Here is a 20,845-nt window from a genome sequence, read left to right as displayed (position 1 = left end):
ACATCTTCAGTGCTTGGGAGCCTCCTGTGAAGCGCTTCTTTGATGTTTTATAGTGGTCTGTCCCTGCCGCTTCTGGTTGTCAGTTTCAGCTGTCCGCTGTAGTGGTTGGTATATTGGGTCCAGGTCGATGTGTTTGTTGATGGAGTTTGTGGATGAATGCCATTCACATGGCATGGCATTCATCCACAAACTCCATCAACAAACACATCGACCTGGACCCAATATACCAACCACTACAGCGGACAGCTGAAACTGACAACCGGAAGCGGCAGGGACAGACCACTATAAACACCGGAGGAAACATCAAAGAAGCGCTTTGCAGGAGGCTCCCAAGTACTGATGATGTCGCCTAGCCAGGGGACGAAACGTTTGCAACAAAAACTTCCAGCTCGGCGAACAGAACCACAGCAACATTATTTCAAATTTTGCAGAGTAGATGTAGGCAACACTGCACAGCAAGAATACATTTCTTTTCCTAGGATTGAAAAAGTAAGACAAAATATGCTACTCTATGGCACCATAAATGCACATCAATTATCCCTTAATCTAGGGAATTTCATTTTTTGTGTACATCACATTCAAATAGAGTCCAATGTGCTTCAGTGCAGTGTCTACTATGTAAAAGAAAAGCAATGCTAATCAGAGCAAAACCTGTACTTGAATAGGAAAGGAGGCTCTCAAGTCACTCGACACTTCTTGCCAAATTTAAGAAAAACGGCGAGCAGAGTTCAGGAAGACTTGAGTGAAGCGGGAAAGGGTGCAAGTCTACAGGCAGCTACACAATACACAATACATTTTCAGCATGAAAATTCCTACAGTGAAGAATAGCGTTGCTAAGTGTTTGAGGAGTCTCTGCAGAGACACCAGTTCCAACAACAGGGCACCTTTCAGCATACTCTGAAATCTTGTTTCTAGACAGTTTCCCATCAGCAGAAAATTTCACGTGAATTCTTTGCCATTTGATATATTTTCAGTCTTGCCTGAAATAATAACTCCCACGCTGCATGGATTAAAATGGAACACAGCAACTGAACTGGTGGCAAAAAGTGACAAAAGGATACAGATTGCACTTTAAAAGATTTAGAAAGGCAAATGTAATTGTAGACCATTGTATATAGAATTATTTATAAATTCATATATACCTCACTAGTGAGCTGTGCACTGGGATAGATGCTTGAACTTAAAGAATATTTTCTGTTCTGTTCTTCCAATCACAATCAATTCATCTTGAATCAAATCACGCCAAAATGAAATGCTTTTACGTGGAGCATCTTGCTTTTTCTTGGCCTGCCCTATAACTTCATATGGTTTGATAAAGCTTCGACACTTTATTATCAATGCATTTATCCTTCCTCCTGGTTGTGATATACGCATTGTCAACTAGGAAATGTAATGCCTGGCTAAATGGTTGACACAATTAAACAGTTTAGATGGGAAGTAACATGCATAATGATTTTCTTCTGAATTGTTCTTGGTGGTGTTAGTACAGAACCTTAGGACTTTGCATTTGTTATCATGCAATACAGTATGCAAAATGCCTTGCTGGGACTGATTAAGATTTAAGTGCAGCAATCAACCTCTAATCAGATATCAGAGTGTACCATGCATGCTAGCATCACTCAGCAAAAAGCTATAGCAAAACAAGTTTTAACAATTATACCTAATCTTTCTACACAAGTTAGCTTTCATGCATCTTATGTAAGGGTGATTGATTGCCTAGTGGTATCATGACTGGACTATTAATCCTGAGACGCAGGTAATGTTCTAGGGACCTGGGTTCAAATTCTACCACAGCAGATGAATTTAGATCCAACAAAAATCTGGAATTAAGAATCTAATGGTGACTGTGAATCCATTATCAATTGCTGAAAAAACCCATATGCTTCACTAATGTCCTTTAGGAAAGGAAACTGCCATTCTTACCTGGTCTGGTCTACACATGACTACAGACCCACAGCAATGTGGTTGGCTCATAACTGCCCTCTGGGCAACTAGGGGTCAACAATTCATGCTGGCTTAGCCAGCAATCCCTTTACCCAGTGAACAAGTAAAAACAAAAGCTCCTCTACGACTGCCACCAGAATTCACAAAACGTTAAAAGATGAGAGTACAACTTAAATATAAGGCCTCAAACAATGTTTGAAAAAAATAGCAAATTAATTTTACTTAAAAGTTAGAAAACACTCTCTCCTTTCCATTTTGTTTCACCCCATCACTATCTTACCAAGACAGACACAGATCTGGGAAAAAACCCACATAAAGAAATGTAATCAGCCTCACTCATACCTGTGGGACGGCACTGCTGCCAAATATTCCTTTAAGGATGGCTAGACAACGACCAACAATGACATCATCGCTAATGTTCTCCATGATTCCAGCTGCCTCTCCAGCCACTAGAGCCAGTAGGATTGGAGCTGGCAATGAACAAAATAACTAATCAAAAGAAATGTAACCACGTACTCATGATTACTGACAGCAGGTTCCACATTTTGTGCAACTACAGAGCAACTGCAACATTCATGGGTTTAAAAGGTGCCCAAATAATTATAAACCTGAGTGTTATGAATCATATTCATCCCTAGGAAGAGGGAATCAAAAAGGGGGTTTATTAGAACCAGAATACATCAAATGGATCCAAACATTTCAAAAAATGTAGGATATTATGAAAAGTATGCCTTATTCCAAATAGTGTTGATTTAGAATGTAAGAAGCTTGGACAGGGAGTCATGCTGGGGGAAAAGTTATTGTTGCTGTTGAACTGTAGCTGCAGCTATTTAAAATTTTCAAGCACTCTTTCATTAACTGAAGCTTTGAACCACAATACGACAGGCACAATATGAATCTCAAAAGCATCAACAAAATACAAACATACTAAATAAGAAAAGGAGACCATAAGCCCCTCAAGCTTGTTCCGCCATTAAATAATACTTAGTTGAAAATTCAGAGCACTCAAATAGTGAATCATATATTATTTAAACAGCATTATACAAAATAATGATTGGAATGATCGTTGGATTGGATCAAAGTACAATCTCCAGGGCTCAGCTACTTAAGAATTGCTGCAGTGTAAATTAAAGCTCAGATCAAGCAAAATTGGCTACTTGTCAGAAGACAGAGGGTGGTGGTTGATGGGAAATGTTCATCCTCGAGTTCAGTTAGTAGTGGTATACCGCAAGGAGGTGTTCCAGTAGAGTTGTGGACAATGCAGAAGGATGTTGCAGGTTATAGAGAGACATAGGTGAGCTACACAGCTGGGCTGAGGGGTGGCAAATGGAGTCTAATGCTGAAAAGTGAGAGGTGATTCACTTTGGAAGGAGTAACAGGAGTACAGAGTACTGAGTTAATGGTATGATTCTTGATAATGTGGAGGAGCAGAGACATCTCAGTGTCTTTGTGCACAGATCCCTCAAAGTTGTCACCCAGGTTGATAGGATCATTAAGAAAGCATACAGTCTGAGAGCTTTTATTGGCAGAGGGATTGAGTTTCGGAGCCATGAGGTCATGTTGCAGCTGTACAAAAAACTCTGGTGTGGCCACACTTGGAATACTGTGGACAGTTCTGGTCACCACATTATAGGAAGGATGTGGAAGCAACAGAAAGCGTGCAGAGGAGATTTACCCGGATGTTGCCTAGTATGGAGGGAAAAGCTGAGGGAATTGAGGCTATTTTCATTAGAGAGGAGGTAGTTAAGAGGTGACTTAATAGAGACATACAGATGATCTGAGGATGAGAGATGAGTGGCCTCGAAACAACTACAACTATTTTCCTATATGTTAAAAATGACTGCAGTCAGCAGAGAGTTTGCCCCCATTACCCATTAATTCCAGTTTTGCTAGGGCACCTTGATGCCACAATTGGTTGAATGCGGTCTTGGGCTGTCATGCTCACATCATATTTGGAATTCAGCTGTTTTATCCACACTTGAACTAAGGTCATACTGAGATCAGGACCTAAGTGGCAAAGTTCTATTCCAACTCTCTACACAAAATTAGGTTAATACACAATGTGCAGAATCCAACATTTATCATCCAAATTACCAAATTATATTTTTGGGCAGTTCCATAAATATGGACATTTGGCTTCAGTTTAAAGCCTACATAGTTAAATATGAAAATGAGATTAGAGAGATTACAATTGTTCTAGTGAAAAATAATTCTAATGATTTGATTGAGCAGAACACAAATGTTGCCTGCTTGTTAAGATATAACATCATCAGAAAGTAAATTCGCTCTGCTAAAGTTATATCATTTTTTTGTCAAAGAAAGTGATTTCCTTAGTATGCAATAAGCCATTTCTGGTATGCAAGTACCTTTATAAAGATTCCAAAAAAGGAACAACTCTCCCCTACTGGCAGTAGTGCTTCCAACATGACCAAAGAGATTTACACTGGGGTCCCAGAATACACGATCAAAACATAATACAACCTGTAAGTAACATAAAGAGAGCATTAACAGATGGTAAATTATTTATCATCAACATAATTTGATCAGTAATGGTACATCAACAACTACCCAGCTACTAACACTTAGTGAGTAGTGGGAGTCAGTACAACTAATAATGGAAATCTACCAGTGAATCAAAACAAATCATTTAAAAAGGGAAAGAGACAAAAAAAAAGGTCATAATAGGACAGAAATAGGCCAGATAATGTAATATATTTTATTGGGAAAATGTTAGAATAAATAAAAAGAATGTAATAACAGAGCATTTAGAAAAACAGTCTGATCCACCAGAATCACGAAGGGGAAGTGATGCATGGCATATTTACTAGACTATCTAAGGGAGATAACATGAAGGACAGACAAAGGAAAAGCAGTGGACGTGACATATTTTGATTTTAAGGCAGCATTTGATAAGGTACCAGACATTAGGCTACTTGCTATGATAAGCACCCATTGTGTTACAGGTACCAGCGATTGGCTAGCTAAGAGAGAGTTGGGAAAAGCTATCATTTTTGGGGCAGCACCTGTAACTGGTGGAACGTCATCGGGATCAGTGATGGGCCACAATTATTTACAATATATATTCATGACTTTGATGAGGAAAGTGAATGTACTATAGCCAAGATTACAGGTGACACAAAAAAAATGGGAAGGTAAGTAATGAGGATGACACAAATGATGCCGAGGGATATAGACAATTTAAGCAAGTGGGCAAAACTTTGGCAAGTGGAATATAATGTGAGAAAATATGAGATTATGCACTTTGGTAGAAAGAATAGAAGAGATTATTATTATTTAAATGTAGACTGGTTGTAGAAAGCTACAGAACAGAGGAATTTAGTCCATCAACCAAAAACTAGCATACACGTTCAGTGGGTAATAGGGAAGGCAAATGGAATGCTGGCCTTATTTCAAAGCAGTATAAAGATAGGGAGGTTTTGCTAAAACTGTACAAGATATTGGTCAGACCACAGCAGCAAACAGTTCTGGGAGCCTGATCTGAAGAAAGGTATATTGCCATTGGAGGCATTCCAGAGAAGATTCACTTAGTTGGTACCAGGCATGGAGGGACTGTCTCTGAAGGTTGAGCCTGCACTTGCCGGAATTTAGAAGAATGACAGATGACCTTCCAAAAGAGAAAATGCTGGAAAATCTCAGCAGGTCTGGCAGCATCTGTAAGGAGAGAAAAGAGCTGACATTTCGAGTCTAACTGACCCTTTATCAAAGCTCACCTTGTTGAGACACAAAGGATGGTTAGGGGACTTGCCAGAGTAGATGTGAAAAGGTTGGTTCTCACTAGGATCAGAAAGTAGAATCTCAGACTAAGAGGTCGTACATTTCAGACCCAGCTGTGGAATTTCTCCTCACAGTGGGTAGTGAAGGTCTACCCACAAGGATTATGACTGGTCTCACAATTTCAGAGCACTGATGGTGTACCTTGTTCAGATTTCCAAAGCCCATACGCTGAATGGCAGAAGTTTTCCACTCAGGAAGAGGTGGTACAAATTGAACCGCTGGAGGTTGTTGCTTCAAGACACCCAGTGGGAGAGTGCATAAAACTGCATCACACTTGTAAATGAATGTCTGGCTGTTTGAACGAGTATTCTGAGCAATGACTTCACATCCTGAAAAATATTAATGCAATCCTAGCATTAAATGACTATAAAGAACACAGAACCAGAAAGATTAATAAATAAGTTACTGCTGATCAACATTGTAAGTGGAATAAGTCTGCCAAAATCAATATTATAATTTTCTTTCAGCACACAGTCAACTGCAAAACATCCCACCACATGATCGAGGAACAAAGGTGCAATGCTTCCTGTTCTTGTCTCACACGTTTATTTTACTTCAATCTACAGCAGAGCTTCCAGTAGATTTCAATGAATAATTTACTTTGCATCCCTAGTCCAACAGTCAAGTTATAGGAAAGTAAATTACAGATGTACAAACAAAATAGGATGCTTAACTATTTTTCAATGTCCTTTGCAAACAAGAAACAAAGGTAGCAATGTTTGAGGATTAAGGCTTTCAATTAAAAGACAAGGATCTCAATTTCAGTCTTAATGACTTGTCTTCTTAAACTGAGATAGCAGACATCAAGTCTGCCATCTAGACATTCTTTCATTTAATGCTGCTTCAAAGAGATAGATCAAGTTACTTTTCTAGGTGGACTACATCGCCTATGTTAGTCATAATGAACAACCAGGTGTTACTAATAGTTTAACAAATATAAATGCTATCACAGAAAGACCTGACAGGTAGATCATGGATCCTTTTGGAACACATTATTTTTCTCCACTTCGGAACCTTCATTATAACTTTGGAAGATTTCCTTTATAACTCTCCTTTCTTCAAGTATATTTGTAAAATTACAAGAAGAGGAGAAGAATGTAACTGAATCCTGTGACATACATTCTTCATAATTCCTATTACGGTTTTCTGCTGAAAAGGTGCAGAAAATACACGAATTGAGCTTTCTAATGAAAGTGTTTTATCAAGTTGATACAAGATAATTAAGAATACTGTAGACAACTACTAAGGATTCCAAACCTTCACTGTTAAATAGTTACATAATCTTTTACAAACATGCTGTTTCTGGTCTTGTCCCTGTTAATTTAATAAACATGACCCTGAATTCAAAATCTGAAGTATAAAGCCTATTAGCTTATATCTACCTTTCAATCTCACAGGTTGGTGTTTATAATGGTTAAGTAGTATTACTTCTAGTGTGTATCATCGCCAATTCTGCAAAGCATTAAACAAAAGCACTTCTGTTATAAACTACATTTACATTTTTTAAATCTCCCATCTCCCAAATGATCAGGAACAATTAAAAAGGAACACTATAGTATGTGTTTTTTTAAAAAAACACAATCAGCATAAAGAGCTTTAGAATCCGTAGGGGTCGTTTGGAAGTACTAAGAGACAAACTAAGTTTTCCATGAGGATTACTCAGTATTCTAAATTAAAAACAGACATTTTGATCCAAAAGATCTGTGTGAATATGTGCCCTTTACACCTTACTTCATCTCATTCTTGCAATCTAGGATCTAAATATTGTGCACCTTACATTGTGTACTGTCTATTCACAGAATCCAAACACAAGATGCACTTCTGAAATTTGCCAAAGAACCCTAGACAATACCTCCCAAATCCACAATCAACTCCATCTAGAAAGACAGGGGAACTGGTAAATGAGGGTTAATATGGACTGCAGTGGTTCAACAGGCAGTTCACCACCACTTTCTCAAGGGTAACTAGGAGTGGGCAATAAAAGGTGGCAAAACCAGCAATGTCCACATCCCATGAATGAATAAAAAAAATCATTAAGTAGTTTGTATCATTGAGATTTTTTAAAACTTAGAAATTCAAAAACAAAATGCAGGACATCATTGGTTTTTAACATTAGAATTTCTATCACAAATTAATTCACACAAGATTAGCATCAACCAACCTGAGGCAGTATAACGGACTTGTCGAACAGCTGTATTTAATTTAATGTCAAGACCTTCTGCAAGTGCAACGGGGACACAAGAATAACCATTTCGTACTGTTAAGTGACTTCCTGTGAATTCAAAGTCATCGTCCTGAATAGAAAAAACAGGAAATGACACCACTGAAAATAATGTGTAATATTGTTTTATTTACTTTGATTCAAGTCACATCAAATTAAACTAGCTAGCCCACATTTGTTCCTATTCAATCAAAATCTGCATGGACAATTGTACAGTGTAACAAACAACTCAGAAATACACATCCTAAACAAAAAACAACAACTTGCACTTCAACAAATGACTTAAATATAGAAAACATCCGAAGACACTCCACAAAATAAAAATCAGGCAAAAGCTGCCAGTGATACAATTTATAGAGAAGGGACAGAATAAGAGCGAACCTGCTAATATAATGTGGGAAGAGAAATCAGCATTCAGGGTAGATCAATGATTGCAAAGATAGATATGAAAATTTGAGACTTCTTACAAAAGAGATTACAAGGTCATTTATAGCGGTACTCAAAACTCTGAAGGGGCCATATAGAGTACATACAGTTCTTAGTGTATAAGGGTTTGAGAAAAAGAGCACCATGATGCCATTAATTGGAAAAGGTTTGAAGACGAAGTGAAAGAGAACTTTAAAAAAGTAGTTGTTTGGTAATGCATAACTCAAATATTGTTAAAAGGAGACAAGACAAAGCTTTTTCGTCTTGTACTCATTCGAGCTAAAGACGGCTATTCGACCTAGGTTTGCTTCACCGTTCAATGAGATTATGAATGATCAGATAATCCTCAACTCCACTTTCTTGCCTTATTCCCATAAATTTAAATTCTTTCACTGACTGCAAATGAGTCTATCTCAGCCTTGAATACACTTAACATTCCCACCTTTACAACTCTCTGCATTATACAATGCTACAAATCCGTTGCCCCTCTCAGAGAAGAAACTTCTCCTCATCACTATCTTAAATATGCCACTCCTTACACTGAGATTATGCGCTCTGAGAAACCTCTCTGCACCTATTCTGATAAGGCCTCGGAGAATCTTATTTGTTTCTGTAAAGTCTCCTCTCATTCTTCTAAATCCAATGCTGGGATCAACTTAGTGAACATTCTCTGGATTGCCTCCAATGCAAATATATTTTTTCTCAGATAAGGGGATTAACATGTTCACAGTATGCTAGGCTTGGCCTGAACAGCGTTTTGTACAGTTTTAGCACAATTTCCCAATATTGATTTCCTAGAGAGTGGTGTATAAAGGTCAACATTCCATTTGCTACCCCTATTACATGCTGAACGTGTACTTAGTCTTTTGTGATTTATAAACAAAGACCCCAAATCCTCCTGTGTTGCAGCCTTCTGCAGTCCTTCTAATTAAATCATATTCAACTCCTCTATTCCTCGTGCCAAAGTGCATAACTTCAAATGTTCCCCACATTGTATTTCATCTGCCTAGTTTTTGCCCATTCTGTAGACTCAGCCATCCTCACTACTTATCTTCCCACCTATTTTTTTGTCATCCACAAACATGGCAATAGTACATTCCTTCTCAAATCCAAGTCATTAATAAATACTGTAAGTAACTGTGGCCCCAAGCACTGATCCCTGTGGCATTCCATTGGTTACAGGTTTCCATCCTGAAAATGCCTACTCCAGCTCTGAGTTTATCAAATTTCAATCCATGCTAGCATAACACTCCAAACACCATGGGTTCTTGTCTTATTAACTATCCTTCTGTGTGGTACCTTATCAAATACCTTTTGAAACCCAAATGTATTACATCATGCTGGCTCTCCCTTATCCACTATTTGTTGCCTCCTCAAAAGGAATTCGAATAAATTTGTCAAGCATGATTTCCCCTTCATGAAGCTACTCTGACTCTGCTTGATCATATCAAGTACTTCTAAAGCTCTATTACTTCCTTTATAATAGAATCTAACACTTTCCCAATAACGAAAGTTAAACTAATAGTTACCAGTTTATTGTCTCTTTCCCTTTTTTAGTAAGGGCGTTACATTAGCATTTTTGCAATTCTCTGGGGTTTTCCAATCTACAAATCTTAAGGATTCTGGAAGATTACTTGTAGAGCATCCACAATAGTAATTCCTTTAATAATCTAGAATGCTACCTATCAGGTCCAGGGGACTTGTTGGCTTCTAGACCAATTAATTTCCCTAGTACTTCTTCGTCTAGAAATAGCTATTGTATTATGTTTTCCTCCACCTTTTGTCACTTAATTTAGTAATTTTGGTACCTCTATTGTGAAGACCGATGTAAAGTATTTAGTGATCCCTCTGTCATTTTCTGGTTCCCCATTACTATTTCACCTGCTTCACTCTCTAAAAGGCCTAAGTTCACCATTGCTAATCGCTTCCTCTTTATACAGTTGAAGAAGCTCTTACTGTCCACTTTTAATATTGCCTGCTACTTTATTCGCAAAGTTTATTTTTGTCTCTATCATTTCTTGGTCACCTTTATAGATGGACGAAAAAGGGTCGAATTGTAGACTAGGTAATTAGGGCTACTGCTCACATGGAGAATAAACATTAATATAGATTGACTGGATGATGTTCTTCCCTGAAATTATAAACTGTTGTTATAGACTAAGCCAGACCACTCAAAACATTCTTAAGCAGGCAGCTCAGACCATAACTTTGCAATTTGTTTAGTAAGTGTATAGTGAAAATTACCCAGATTAAGTTAGCTAAGTTGACTACTAGATTTTAAAACAGACAAAAAATTATTCACAAAATTACACAATGAAACACAAAACAGAATAAAGAACCCCTACTGAACTCAACCTATCAAGGTAGACTTAATTTATGCTGTTCCAAATATACACAACAGACCCAATAAGCAAACTCCCTTTAAAAACCAGTATAAATGGAACACATGCTTACAGGTTGAAGTTGAAGGGCAGAAAAGAAAGAGCGAGAGCTTTCACACAGCTCCCTGTTGAACTCCTAACCGGTTCAAGACTGAACTAAAACCTGCTCGACTCAGTTAGAGAGCTGACCACTCCCCTTTCATTATACAGATCACTTCTAAAACAGATCACTTTGGCCTGAAGTCTCATCTGTATACATATAAACAAAATGCCTCAAAATCCTTTTCATCCCTATACCAAACCAGACTGATTAAAGCCCTACCCGGTTTATTACCCCTCTGAAAAAAATCAAGGACAGAATCTTCTTGAGCCCAGGAACAGCCTTTAGAAAAAGGGGGACTAGCTTTGTGACACTGTGCACAGAGACTGCGCAACCACCTATTTTCCAGAATCGCCACGTATTACAAAAAAGGAGTCACCTGATTCTGGGAAAAAACAAATGTTTCAATATGCAGTTATTGTAGAGGATGCAGATTACAGATCACACATCATACAATGAAACTAACACAGGGAAACTAACAAATCAAGAGAAATTAGAGACGGGCAATAAATGCTGGTCAAGCCAATGATACCCATATTTGCCAAACCAATAATTAAAAAAGAAAATCCATATATCAACTACACCAGTCTGTGCTGCATTAGACATGGTTAAATATTCACTCACCTGGTCCCAATGCTTCAATGAAAGTGTGGAGAGAGGTGTTGCATTAGCAAATTCCAAGTTGGCAAAATGCCAATCCAAGATCTGTCGGTCCCTTGACGACAGGTAAACATCACTAAAACATGTAAAAGCATAATTCAAAAACAATTCAACATCTTGTCTTCTCATTTACCAAGATATTACAAGTTACAGTTTACAGGCCAGTGGTTCTCAAGGTTTGGTCCATAAGGGTTCTCCAAGTGGTCCCTTGGATGGTCTAAAATACAAATCACTGAAGTACAATCCCACAGATGAGTGTATCAAGAAAACATGCCAGAACCCTCATCCCCATCACCCACTTAGATAACAGACAACTCCTGTGAACTCAACGCAAGTTCACATGTGTGACAATGTAACTTCGTAAGCAATGTTTGTGCTGTTAATATGGAAGCAAGCATTCATTTCTCAGAAAAAAATATGATTTTACAAGGATAGTTTAAATGAAAACGTTCTCTTGTAGTATTAGCATTCATAATATGAAAGCATCTATACTTTTGTTTCTAGAGTGAATTAATAATTAAATAATCGTGAACAAATGTATGCTCATCAATTTCTTACTTGAATATGGTGAGGTAGGACCATTAGGTGGTTTGCAAGATGTTTTTTAACCCTGTCCACCCCCCCATCCAAATGGTCAGCAGACGAAAACATTCGAGAACCGCTGCATCAGTCCACTCATACATTTCAATGTTTAGAAAAACTTGTGATTTGAGGCACATCCTCTAGTAAGGCAAGTCAAACACTGCTCATAGCTCTGCACATAATCCATCATCCCAACTACAGCATAGTGATAAAAACCTGGCAATTACATTGTGAAACACCCTAAACACTAGTCAAAATTATTTCAAAACATGCAAAGTGTATGCATGAATGGAAATACCTGGGTGGATTCGCTTCTAATTCCTGGAGCTTCTCCTCTAGTTTCACTTGGGCTTCTGCAAGCTCATCATATTCCTATTACAAATTAAGTAAAATGAATTTGTCATATCATCGCATAAAACAAATGCTGCTGAATGTTAGAGCAAAAGTTTGCTTCCCTTTACCTATGATACTGTGTTACGACTCAGCCCAAACTGTACTATGAACTAGCTATATTAGCGTCAAGCTCCTTGCAAAAGCTGCTCTTAACCAAAACATTAAAATCAAACTTTAATTCACCAACATTAATTTCATTTTCGATGCTAACAATGCTGTGATTTGTTCCAGTGAAAACAGATTTAGGAGTTATTTGTTCCATATTTAAGTGCTTTTGGACTGGATTTAGATTACCCCAAATAATTTCATTTGGCTAAGCAATACTCCCTGTTTGGATTCAGGTGAAAAGGAGAGTTCTTAGTAATTTTATTAACAATAGTGAAATTGCAGCAGGGAAACAGTCATTCAGCCCAAATATCCATGTTGACATTTAGCTTTCACCACTTCCTCAAACTCTGACAGCATCCAAACAAAATTGTTCTTTCCATACTTATGCCGCCATATCGTTGCAACAATGTCGCACCCCATACTGCAGCAAGTAACCATTAGAAGTTTCAGAGATCATCTTTATCCCTAGACTTTTACTGTTTGTGATAAATCGTAGAACTTCATTACCTTTTTCTACTGCTATATAAACCTAAAGTGCTCACTTTAACATCCTGCAAACTTTTTGTCTTATATTGCTTTCATTAACCCATAGCGCGAAGCCTACTTCTTTAAGAGCATAGCCAATGTGAATCAAATACATTACAAGTGTTTAAGGTGGTAAAATCGTGATTATTAGCAATTGGAACTGCATTACAAATTTTGATATATGAATATAACTCTAATTGGTGACCATGCTTCTGTAGGTGCAAGCAAGCACAGATCTTCAAATTGTCAGGAGGAAAACGTTTTTTAAAGTACAACACAGTACAGCACCACACCTTTGCCATCATTAGCCTTTGGTTCTAACAGCAGGCAGTGATGCAAGTAATTTTAAAAATGACAAGACATTCACATAAGACTATTACATCTCTTCTCCACATCCACACCAAAATCCAGGCTTTGCTGCTTTCAAGAGAAGGGTGAAAAATAAGTTGACAAATCTCCTCCCCCACCCAGCAAAAAGAAAAATGACAAAATAAAAGAAATTTCCACACAAATCCCTACACAATCAAGACAAACATAAAACAAGACTTGCCTTGCATAATGCAGTTAGATCTCTCAATTTACTTTTCACCAGAAATTCTGCTGTGATGTCACGTGGGGGCTTTACTTCAGAGGCTTCTTTGTACTGTTGATGTAGCTCTTTTATCTTTTCCTTCAGTGATACCATCTGACACAGTTTTTTAAAAAAAGTAAAGCGAGACAAAAGATACTGGTGAACATGGGATGACCCCATGTAAAATTCTTTTGAATGTCATTGTCCTACACAACATTTAGTCTGTCATTAAAAACTGAAGATATACTGGAAATTTTCAGCAGATCAAACAGCATTTGTAGACAATAACAGAGTTAAGATATCAGATCAATGATCATGGAAATTAAAATGCCTTTCTGTACCCTTTAATATCCACAGACAACTGCAAATTATAAACAGAAAGTGCTGGTGAAACTCAATATGTCCAGCAGCAATGGAGAGAGAAACAGAGTTAATGTTTTGAATCCCATCTAACATAAGAGTCATATGGGATTCAAAATTTGGCTTGAAGTGTTAACTCAGCTTCTCTCTCACTTTTTCTCTCTCTCTCTACAGATGCTACAGACCTGCTGAGTTTCTTCTGATCTTTTTTAAAGATTTCCTGTTCTTTATTTCAGGTTTCCAGCATCCGCAATACTGTGCTCTTATTTCAGTAAAGAATTATGCATTTTATGATGCCGTTAAAACAAAAATATACTTAAATTGCTTTTTGAAGAGCAATTGGGTTAAAGGTTTTAAAGCAGAGTAGGTTTACTCAGGAGATCACAAGTCTAGGGACTTACAAATTTCACAAGTCTGAAATAGAAACAGGAAATGTATGCACCTCAAAAAAAAGGCAAGTTAAAATATCTGATGTGGACCCTTATACAGGATAACGCATATGCTGAAAAAGGGACTGCATTCCAAGGGCTAACCTGTTCTCTTTACAGATGCTAATGGAAGCTACTGTGGATTTTCCATACTTTTATTGATTTTGTTATAATTCCAGAAAAGTCAGATCCCATAGTGGCATGTTACATGATGGATCAGAAAATTCGTTTTTGCAATTTGGTCACCATGGTGATTACTCACCAAACATATTCACATAAGACGTAACAGAACACAAATTTATTACACAAAAGAAACAAAAATTAAAAGGACAATTTATAAAACTCTTAAGCATCAAAGGAAAGATTCAACCTTTTCCACAGCAGCTTCTTTTACAGAAACTTAATCCCAGTGAAGCATCACTCCTACCTCATCTTGAAGATTTCTTACACAACTGATTCTTTTCATTTCTAATGGCCAAGAGGCTCTTTATGAGTTCTAAGGACCTGGATTCCTCATAAGCTCTGACACCTTGGAGACTTCCACAACTTGGTGCAACTTGAAGATTGTACACACAAAAAGAATACATTTCCACTAGGATGAAACTGTTCTTATAAACGGAAATTTGATTCTAACCTTACTAGTGCTGTGTGCTATAAAACTCACTGCAAACATGTCAATTAACTCCACAAGTACTTTACTAGGCATGTACCTTCAGTCAAATACTTTCTTGGAGATAATTTATTTCAATGTTCCAAATGACTTTCTGCTCTCCTAATGAATTATTTACCTCCATAGAAATTGAGCAGATTTATTTTATTTCTACTTTAGATGCCAAATTCCCAAATGATCATAATATATCATTAATCTTTATCACAGTATATCATATATCCTTGAAAAAAAGGTTTTAAAAAGGATAGTAATAGAAAAATCAATTTAATGACCAATTGTTCTTCAAACAGATTTCATGAAGAGTCAGTGGATTCTAAATGCTAATGCTACTTTTCCGCATCCATGAACACCAACTAGCCACAAAACGACATGACCAACTATCCCTAGTAGCCACACACGCAGACGACAAGCAACATGAATTCGACTGGGACAACACTACCATTATAGGGCAAGCCAAACAAAGAACAGCCAGGGAATTCCTAGAAGTATGGCACTCATCCACAAACTCCATCAACAAACACATCGACCTGGACCCAATATACTGGCCACTACAGCGGACAGCTGAAACTGACAACCGGAAGCGGCAGGGACAGGCCACTATAAACACCACAGAAGTGCTTCACAGGAGGCTCCCAAGCACTGAGGATACCACCTAGACAGGGGACGAAACGTTTGCAACAAAAACTTCCAGCTCGGCGAACAGAACCACAGCTACTTTTCCCCCTACGGCTACAGCCTGACCTGCTGAGTTTCACCAGCCATTTCTACTTTGTTTTAGATCTCCTGGAATCAAAGCTCATTGCTTTATTATATTATTCTTCAAGTGTTGCAATGACAGCTAGTAAATGGTGGGCAAGGTGTTACTGTCAAATGAAGTTGAAAACCAAATAAAAAAAAAATCTCTAGCATTACACAGAGTCATAGCACGGAAACAGACTCTTCGGTCCAACTTGTCCATTCCGACCAGATATCCCAACCCAATGTAGTCCCATGTGCCAGCACCCCCGGCCCATATCCCTCCAAACCCTTCCTATTCATATACCCATCCAGATGCCTTTTAAATGTTGTAATTGTACTAGCCTTCACCACTTCCTCTGGTAGCTCATTCCATACATGCACCACCCTCTGCGTCAAAGAGTTGCCCCTTAGGTCTCTTTTATATCTTTTCTCCTCTCACCCTAAACCTATGCCTTCTAGTTCTGGACTCCCCCCACCCCAGGGAAAAGACTTTGTCTATTTATCCTATCCATGCCCCTCATGATTTTATAAACCTCTGTAAGGTAACCCCTCAACCTCTGACGCTCCAGGGAAAACAGCTCTAGTCTATACATCCTCTCCCTCTAGCTCAAATCCTAACCCTGGCAACATCCTTGTAAATCTTTTCTGAACCTACATGACATGCAAAGGATTTTGTAAACTACATAACTTCAATTCTCGCTCCATAACGGATTATCATTTATAAATAAAACCTTGTCCAGTCTTTAAAATGTACAGTTGCTTCAACTAAAGGACCAAGCATTTACACACTGCAGTGAGTTAGAAACAGATAATCAGATCTGCAATACTCATCATCAGCAGCAGCAGCAGCATCACAGGGTAGAAGATGGTAGTGCATCCCAACATAAAATTTAATAATCACAAAATCAAGGAATATGCAAAAACCATGACTGATTTCTTTATAAATGTGATAGCGTTTTTAAGAATATTTCCCTCTTAGCATAGAGTACTTCAGGAGTGAAGATGCACATTTGGAGAAATACTATAACTCTGATGCTGGATCAGTGGTGCTGGAAGAGCACAGCAATTCAGGCAGCATCCGAGGACAGGCAAAATCGACGTTTCGGGCAAAATCCCTTCATCAGGAATAAAGGCAGAGAGCCTGAAGTTCACGAGACTAGCAATTAAAATTAAATTGCTGGACATACAAACTTCATTCAGCTTCCACATAACCGTAAGCATGCCCACAGTAAGGTGATAAAAATTCCTTAACTTTGTTCTCAATCCACTACTTAAATGGACTTTTCACATCACAAAAGGAGATCAAAAAGGTATCTATACAGCTGAAAGGTAATTACAAACATATCCTTTCAACAGAACCTGAACAGATTCTGGTCATTTGAAGGTTTCCTAATTAGTCAAACAATCTTTTTACATTATCCACCATGTAAGGCTGTTTGAAACAGATTGATTGAAAAGTCAATTCCCCTTCTGCTGAAAGATATAAAGTATATGGGTGTATAGTGAGGAAGTGTTTGAGGTGGTGTATCATCTTAATCTAGAGCAGGCTTAATGATCTTTGAATTTCAGACAAATCAAAACATAGGTCAGGGATACAGTCACATGCTTTAACATGTACTGGAAACTTCCTTAAAAGGAAAGATTTAATGGTCAAACATCAAATAAAGACAATTTATTTTCCTTATTTCCTAGTTTCTAGGTAAAACTTAAAGCAAGTTCAAATTACCTTATTTAGCAATTCTTTCAGATCCTCTTGCGTTTTCACTATTTTCTTCCAGTGCTCAATCTGTTCATCCTTCACGTGCTTTTCTTGCAGTCTATCAAGATTTCAAATTACTGTTTTAGTGCAACTGATGTTTTGGGGTTTATTGCCTTTACAATCTTATTATATTTGTATTTTATTAATAATTGCAATGACATACTTTAAACTTATTTCAATGGCTATTACGCTGACCTGCCACATAAAATTATTGAAGAGAACCAGAAAAACTGGTTGAAAAGATTAGAAATTTTTAAACGTCTCTTCCTTGAATCAAAAGTACGCCAACAAAATAAATTACACATTATGAACGAGAAACAGTGCTTGCTGAAGAAACTAATAATTGGTCAATTGCATTTTCAAGTATTTACAAGAGACAATTCATGAATACTTATTATTTGGACTGACTGGAAGACTTTATGCATGCAAGCATGTGAAATCTATCTAATAAGAGACTAAATACTCACTGGATGACAACTTCTAATGCCTGTCCTAATGATACAGGTTTATTATTCAAATAATTGAAGTCCAGCTGATGACTGAGGTAAGATGTAGCCTCAAGCAAGCGATTGAATTCCTGCTCTACCATCTCATCTTTTTCTTTGGGAACCTGAAAAACAGGGAAAAAATACTATTGCTAAATCAACAGAGACAGGATGATAAATTTATGTGAGAAAGAACAAAAGCTACATCAAAGTCGGTATAGGTCGGTGCATTGTGTATAGGAGTTGGAAGGGCATGTTGTTGCTACACAGGACATTGATTAGGCCACTTGTGGAATACTGCTTTCAATTCTGGTCTCCCTGCTGCAGGAAAGATCATGTAAAATTTGAAAGGGTTCAGAAAAGATTTACAAGAATTTTGCTAGGTTTGGAGAGTGTGAGCTATATGGAGAGGCTGAATATGCTGGGGCTATTTTTCCTGCAGCGTTGGAGGCTGAGGTGTGAACTTATAGAAGGTTTATATAATCATGAGAGGCATGGATAGGGTGAATAACCAAGGTACTTTTCCAAGGGTAGGGGAGCCCAAAACTAGAGGGCATAGGTTTACGATGAAAGAGGAAAGATTTAAAAGGGATTTAAAGGGCAACCTTTTCATCAGGGGGTGGTGTGTGTATAGAATGAACTGCCAGAGGAAGGGGTAGAGATTACAATTACAATATTTAAAAGGCATCTGGGTGGGTATACGAATAAGAAGGGTTTATAGGGATATGGGCTAAATGCCAGCAAATAGGATGAGATTAATTTAGAGTCATACAGACGTACAGCATGGAAACAGACCCTGCGGTCCAACCCGTCCATGTCGACCAGATATCCCAACCCAATCTAGTCCCATCTGCCAGCACCTGGCCCATATCCCTTCAAACCCTTCCTATTCATATACCCATCCAAATGCCTCTTAAATGTTGCAATTGTACCAGCCTCCACCACATCCTCTGGCAGCTCATTCCATACACGTACCACTCTCTGCGTGAAAAAGTTTCCCCATAGGTCTCTTTTCTATCTTTCCCCTCTCACCCTAAACCTATGCCCTCTAGTTCTGGACTCCCCAACCCCAGGGAAAAGACTTTGAGCCGCAACATGACCTCCCAACTCCTGTACTCAATACTCTGACCAATAAAGGAAAGCATACCAAACACCTTCTTCACTATCCTATCTACCAGCGACTCCACTTTCAAAGAGCTATGAACCTGCACTCCAAGGTCTCTTTGTTCATCAACACTCCCTAGGACCTTACCATTAAGTGTACAAGTCCTGCTAAGATTTGCTTTCCCAAAAATGCAGCACCTCGCATTTATCTGAATTAAACTCCATCTGCCACTTCTCAGCCCATTGGCCCATCTGGTCAAGATCCTGTTACAATCTGAGGTAACCCTCTTTGCTGTCCATTGCACATCCAATTTTGGTGTCACCTGCAAACTTACTAACTGTACTTCTTATGCTCGCATCCAAATCATTTATGTAATTTAGGACGAGTTGAGCCGAAGGGTCCAATTCTGTGCTGTACATCTCTATTAGAAGAGTTAGGTGGCTGCACACAGCAAAGAAAGAATTACAAATGTAATGCCTATTAGGAGAGATTCAAGTTTTCAAAACCAAAACTTCACAAAGCAAAGAACTGACTCTATTTTAAATCCCTTCATGTTTGAAAATAAAATCCTTACAGGGCTAAGTGGGTAGTGACCAAAATATGTTGTAGATCAAACATAACCCTTACCAACAAACCTGTCTTTTTTAGGGGATGCCAAGTCCCTTTCAACTTTTTGTTTAGTACAGCCACGCATGTGTTGCGACTTCAAAAAGGACCATCCAGTGTGCAGCTGGCACAGAGATTTCTGTGTTGTTGCACTGCTACAGAGTTTATGGGGAACATTCGTCCCATGACCCATTGGTGTCGCTATCCATGCTGGATGCTGTATGTGACATTTCAGTGAAATTCATGTCAGCAGTGAGTTTCAACGTGAATTTGTCACAACTGGAAAGCTGAATTGTTAACCACGTGAGGATGTCAAATCCTCAACTGTGAACATTTGGTTAGTCATAAACATTGTCATTTTATCCTTTACTGGGGTACAGAAATGAATCTTTAGGTGTTTAGGTTTTACTTCAGATTTGACACTTATGGCAAATGGTTAGCTCAAATCTTAATGCACAAAGTATCTAGAGATTTTGCCTCCACAACACACATCAGTTTGCCATCAGGTGTACATAAAACATTAAACCTTGGATATAAAACCAAAACCAATTTAGATAAGGACAAAACTGGCTACCATAAGCAAACCAGGTCTCAAGTTGAGGTTCATGTTCCTTTCATCATTCAAGCTAACATTAAGAATTTTAGCACTATTAATTTATCTAATTAAATTATCAAATATGCCTTTAAAATAAAAACTCCAGTGTTTTTAATGGGATAAAAAGGCCATGAATAAAAAAAATTCACCAATTTAATGCAGCTGCTACATTTCAATGATGTGAATTCAAATCAACAAATCATTTTGTATAAGGAGCACGCCCGCCTATGTTATGGTTGCACTCATACTATTACAAAGCTCTTTATTGTATGGTATCTGCTTTTATAACCTTGTCAGGCTCCAATTACATCCTCCCACAGTCGTGATAGCATAATACCACAGCTGTGCCTTTCCTCGCTTCTTAGCAGCACTATGAAGAAACACTTATGCTCC

General features: G+C 38.0%; 1 protein-coding gene across 4 annotated transcripts in view; it reads right to left on the bottom strand.

The window, feature by feature from the left end:
* Positions 1–20,845, bottom strand: part of kdm1a (lysine (K)-specific demethylase 1a) — a 65,012-nt gene that overhangs the window by 17,798 nt on the left and 26,369 nt on the right. For all 4 annotated transcript variants that reach the window (XM_043717387.1, XM_043717389.1, XM_043717385.1 and 1 more), the window contains 9 exons: positions 18,129–18,271; positions 17,629–17,719; positions 13,686–13,820; positions 12,408–12,481; positions 11,492–11,603; positions 7,901–8,033; positions 5,881–6,068; positions 4,311–4,425; positions 2,287–2,414 (listed from right to left, as the gene is read on the bottom strand). In XM_043717387.1, the coding sequence (XP_043573322.1) occupies positions 2,287–2,414; positions 4,311–4,425; positions 5,881–6,068; positions 7,901–8,033; positions 11,492–11,603; positions 12,408–12,481; positions 13,686–13,820; positions 17,629–17,719; positions 18,129–18,271 (1,119 nt within the window). The remainder of the gene's footprint in view (positions 1–2,286; positions 2,415–4,310; positions 4,426–5,880; positions 6,069–7,900; positions 8,034–11,491; positions 11,604–12,407; positions 12,482–13,685; positions 13,821–17,628; positions 17,720–18,128; positions 18,272–20,845) is intronic.

The sequence above is a fragment of the Chiloscyllium plagiosum genome, chromosome 27, assembly GCF_004010195.1.
Source record: "Chiloscyllium plagiosum isolate BGI_BamShark_2017 chromosome 27, ASM401019v2, whole genome shotgun sequence".
NCBI lineage: Eukaryota > Metazoa > Chordata > Chondrichthyes > Orectolobiformes > Hemiscylliidae > Chiloscyllium > Chiloscyllium plagiosum.
The sequence above is the reverse complement of the archived record's forward strand: the minus strand, read 5'-3'. Positions and strand labels throughout refer to the sequence as shown.